The following is a 4,705-nucleotide window of genomic DNA, read 5'->3' as shown; positions in this document are numbered from 1 at the left end:
TGTAAAAATTACTCCATGAAGTAAATACAATGCAAAAGCTGGAGCAAATCCTAAAACTCTTCTGGTTTATGAGAGGGACTAGGCCAATTAGCTTAAGCCCAGCTGTTGATATGGGAATATACAATATTTCTCCCCGTTGTTTTGGCCAGACTGGAGAAAATAGTGCAGTGTTTCCATACTCAGGGGTACCGTAGTGGTCCCTGCGAGCTGCTTAGATTCCCTGCCAGCAAAGCAGCTAGGGAATATCCCCTAGCACAGGTATAATTATTGAAATCCACAGCCTGTGGGGACTGAAGATCTGCTCGTGTTTCTTGATGGGGGGCTGTTGTATGGGACTAGAAAGTAGCTGTAGCCATCTCCATAGCATGGCTGTGGAGATGAGATTTCTAAGCAACATGGCACAGCTACGTTATTTGCACCAAAGAAGATCAGAAGATTGTTGCACAGACATTTCTTTCACGTCAATAAAAGGCTGCCAATAATGGATCTGCGGCACTGGCAAGGGAGGAGCTAGTTTCCATGGCAAGTTAGTACCAACAGACCTGTGGCAAATGTTTGGCCTGAGCCGGCTGTTCGTTAGCAACATCCTTGAAAAACGCAACGTGGTTTTGTCCTTTATATAAAGGGCTGCACTTTGCCCCAGATATTCATGGCCATAAATTAAATATCACCATCAGTCTATGATCACTTGTTTGAAGATAAATTATTTTTTTTCTTCCTATCATTCCTTTTTCTTTTTTTTTTTTTTTTTGATAAATCCTGGTTTCTCACAAGTGCATGTCTCGTTCTTTAATCCAGATGCTGCTTGATCTGTTAAAATTGCTCTTGAGAGGAGTCGATACATCAGTGAAGACCCACTAAACGACCATCGCCCTTTTACCAGGCACCTTTCTGAAGCGTGCAGCATGACGGAGCTCCACGAAGCTGTGGCTTTGGGGGACTATGACCTGGTGGATGAGATTTTGAGGACGGGGCGCTGCGATCCAAATCACAAGGATGTCGACTGGAATGACCGGACCCCTCTGCACTGGGCTGCTGCAAAAGGTGAGGGCACTCCCTGCTCTCTTGCCTCTGCGAACCTCATCATTAGCGTTGTAAAAAGTGATGCTGATTGTGATTATGTATTGCTATGGTAGCAATTCATGCTGGGGATAGTCACAGCTCATATCTGATCCTTTTGTCCTTAATGAGGAAAAAGGGAAAAATACCAATTTAAATGGAAACTTTGCCTCCAAAATAATTTATGGGGTTACCATCAAAGTGATTTTTTAGCTCTTTTTTCCATCACATGTGAAAATCTGCAATGTACATGATATGTACTTATATAGCATGCCTGCTTGTCCCTTGCATTACTTTCCTAAGAGGTGGCTTCATACAGTTTGCAGCTCTTATTTGGTCCTTCACCTATAGAAGTGTCTGTTAAAGTCAAATATCCCTTTGCAGCCCCAAGAAGAGATGAGTGCAACGATACATAACATATAATTATACACAGTGTAAAATGGGAAACTGGACCCATACTCCTCCGCGCTGAGGTGTTTGTTACACGTTGGGATCTCACATCATGGGGTCTGTCTTTGCTCAGAAATCAAATGTGTGATTTGCTGGTTTACACTTGACACCATGCTTTACTTTTGCACTGCTTACTCATTTGGGCAGCAGAAAAGGGAACTGAGCTGTTTAAGAAAAGCTGTTTCGTGTATACGTAGATATACATCATTATATATAAAAAGTTAACGTGATAAAAAATGTAAATTCTCAAAGCATGAAATTGGGGAATGAGGATTTATAAATGCTATGACCGTCTCTGATAAATCCAAAATGATAAGTGCTGAAAACCGTGACCGGCGAGAAAACCACATTTCCATAGCAATAGGTTATTGTGAAAGGATGATGAGAGGCTGGCACAGCCCAGGTGCCGTCAGGAACCGTCTAGCTCAGTAAAGGTGTGAAGTGGGGCAGAAACAACTTTTTTTGCTTCTTTAAGCAAATCCACAAGTTAGAAAAATGTGAAGGTGAATGAAAACAAGTAATTTCTCTATCTCCTGACAAAAAAAAAATTGCTTTAGTAAAGCTGTGCACATGTTTTCTAATTTTTTTAATGTTGAAATTTTATTTTGTATTGAATTAAAAACCAAAATGAAACAATGAAATAGTCAATAGCCAATTAGTCAATTACTAGTGGACATGTACTGTTCAGAAATTAGTAGAAAGCTTTTTTTTTAATTTATTGCCGATTTTGTTGTAAAATGCTTCTGGAAGCAGTCTACATTGAAAAAAAAATCAGCATTTTCTGATGTGTATCATTTATTTCATAAATCACACGGTCAGGTCATGGGTAAAATCTGAGGGAATTATGATCAAATGTGTGTGACCGTCTTCTGCATCCTGAAGGTTTAAAGACTAATACAGGTGCATCTTCTCTCCCTGTTGTGCTGCCCGATGAAGGGCAATCAGAGCTGGTGAAGCTCCTCGTGGATCACGGCGCCCGTCATTGCCTGCGGAGCGACGTGGGCTGGACGCCGGCTCACTTTGCTGCCGAGTCAGGGAGACTGGGGGTGCTTCGCACCCTTCATTCCCTGCATGCTGCCATGGACGCAGCCGACCTCTTCGGCGACACTCCCAAGAGGCTCGCGGAGATCTATGGTCACCGAGACTGCTCCAGGTTCTTAGAAACGTGAGTAGTGATGGACGATCCCACCATGGCAGCTAATGGGGCTCCAGCAATGAACATTAAATTGACTGCTATCACAGAATCTTCAGAGTTGGAAGGGACCTCTAGAGATCATCTAGTCCAACTCCCCTGCTAAAGCAGGACTGCCCAGAGCACATCACTCAGGACTGCATCCAGGCAGGTCTTGAAAATCTCCAGAGAAGGAGACTCCACACCCTCCCGGGGCAGCCTGTGCCACTGCTCTGTCACCTGAACCGTGAAGAAGTTTTTCCGTGTGTTGGAACGAAACTTCCGATGTTCCAACTTGCACCCATTGCCCCTCGTCCTGTCACTGGGAACCACCGAGAAGAGTGTGGCTCCATCCTCCTTCAACCCACCCTTTAGATACTTGTAAGCAATAATAAAGTCTCCCCTCAGCCTTCTCTTCTCCAGGCTAAAGAGTCCCAGCTCTCTCAGCCTTTCCTCGTAAGGGAGATGCTCCAATCCCTCAGTCATCTTGGTTGCCCTTTGCTGGGCTTGCTCCAGCAGTTCCCTGTCCCTCCTGAACTGGGGAGCCCAAAACTGGACACAGTATTCCATTTGTGGCAATAGAGAGGAACAGAATAAATATGCGCATGTTACCTGTCTTTCCACCTAAAGCCTATTAAAGCCATCAGGCACAAGTAGTAGATAAGCAAATAGGGTCTCTGTCACGAGGGAGCTATTGGGAAGACATTCATTTCTTCCACTGCCTTCTATGGTTTGCCTTGGTATGATTTCAAAATTGCTACCACTTCATGACATCATTGTTTTTATAAGGATATTACAGAGCGCTTATTAAGCAAGGGAAACGAAGGCAAGAACTAACGAGTATTAACCCCTTAAAGTGGAGAACAGTGAATACACAGATTGAATTGTTTAAGAGTGTCTCTTTGGGAGTTAGTGTTAGTGTATGTATGTCATATGGCTTTTCAGCCTGGAGAAGAGAAGGCTTCGGAGAGACCTTATAGCCCCTTCCAGCACTTAAAGGGGGCCTACAGGAAAGATGGGGAGGGACTCTATCAGGGAGTGTAGCAATAGGACGAGGGGTAACAGTTTTAAACTGAAAGAGGGGAGATTTAGATTAGATAGTAGGAAGAAATTCTTTACTGTGAGGGTGATGAGACGCTAGAACAGGCTGCCCAGAGAAGTTCACCCTGGAACTGTTCAAGGCCAGGTTGGATGGGACTTTGAGCAACCTGGTCTGGTGGGAGGTGTCCCTACCCATGGCAGGGGGGTTGGAACTAGATGATCTTTAAGGTCCTTTCCAACCTAAACCATTCTATGATTCTGATTCTTGTAGTAAAGAAGAGAGCCATCCTTTTTTTCTAACATAATTACTGAAAATTGTACCATTTGATCTGCTAATAGGATGGCCACGTATTGCTTCCCAATTTTGGAGAACTCCTTATTGCCTCAGCTGTTTACAGTTATCACTGTGGCACCACGTGCAACGAGTAATATGCTTTTAAAGGGTTCCCAATTACCATTCCTGTTTTTCAGCCACTCATTTGGCTCACGAATATTTTCATCCTTGGGAAGCTGTTTCCCTGGATCAGGATGCTGTCCTCCAGAGGTCTGAGCTGTCTCCCATACCTCCAGCTCTCTAAAGCAGTGGAACAGATCGCTGGAGGCTAATCAGCTTCTTCGGTGCAAATTGCAGTCCCACACGTTACCCGGTATTTAAATACATTGCTTGTGAAACCTGCACATGTTGGAACCTGAGATGCTGGGAGCACCTAAAGGCTTTTCCTCCCCTGGGTTTTTCAGTGAATTTACACCATAGTCCTTAGCTGGCATGTTTTTGACCGCTGCCACATTCTCAAGACTGCTTTGGTGCCATAGAAATTGTGGATATTTTATAGACACATATCCAACTCAAAGTCTCTGTATTGCCAGTTCAGCACAAGAGCTGCCAAGTTCAAAATCAGGCATGGTGGCTGGGTGAATGTCTGAGATGGCCAGTGCCCACCAAATACTACCTTTCATTAATCCACGTAAAACTTTCTGTAGGTG

At 44.0% G+C, this 4,705-nt stretch overlaps 1 protein-coding gene across 1 annotated transcript in view; it reads left to right on the top strand.

Moving 5' to 3' along the window:
- Positions 1-905: 905 nt before the first annotated feature.
- The window catches only part of ANKRD66 (ankyrin repeat domain 66), an 8,675-nt gene continuing 4,875 nt past the window's right edge, over positions 906-4,705 (top strand). The window contains exons 1-2 of the mRNA XM_009885385.1: positions 906-1,044; positions 2,446-2,674. Coding sequence (XP_009883687.1) covers positions 906-1,044; positions 2,446-2,674 — 368 coding nt within the window. The remainder of the gene's footprint in view (positions 1,045-2,445; positions 2,675-4,705) is intronic.

This window comes from Charadrius vociferus, unplaced genomic scaffold (assembly GCF_000708025.1).
Source record: "Charadrius vociferus isolate BGI_N301 unplaced genomic scaffold, ASM70802v2 scaffold800, whole genome shotgun sequence".
Taxonomy (NCBI): domain Eukaryota; kingdom Metazoa; phylum Chordata; class Aves; order Charadriiformes; family Charadriidae; genus Charadrius; species Charadrius vociferus.
This window is presented reverse-complemented; position numbering and strand designations above follow the sequence as displayed.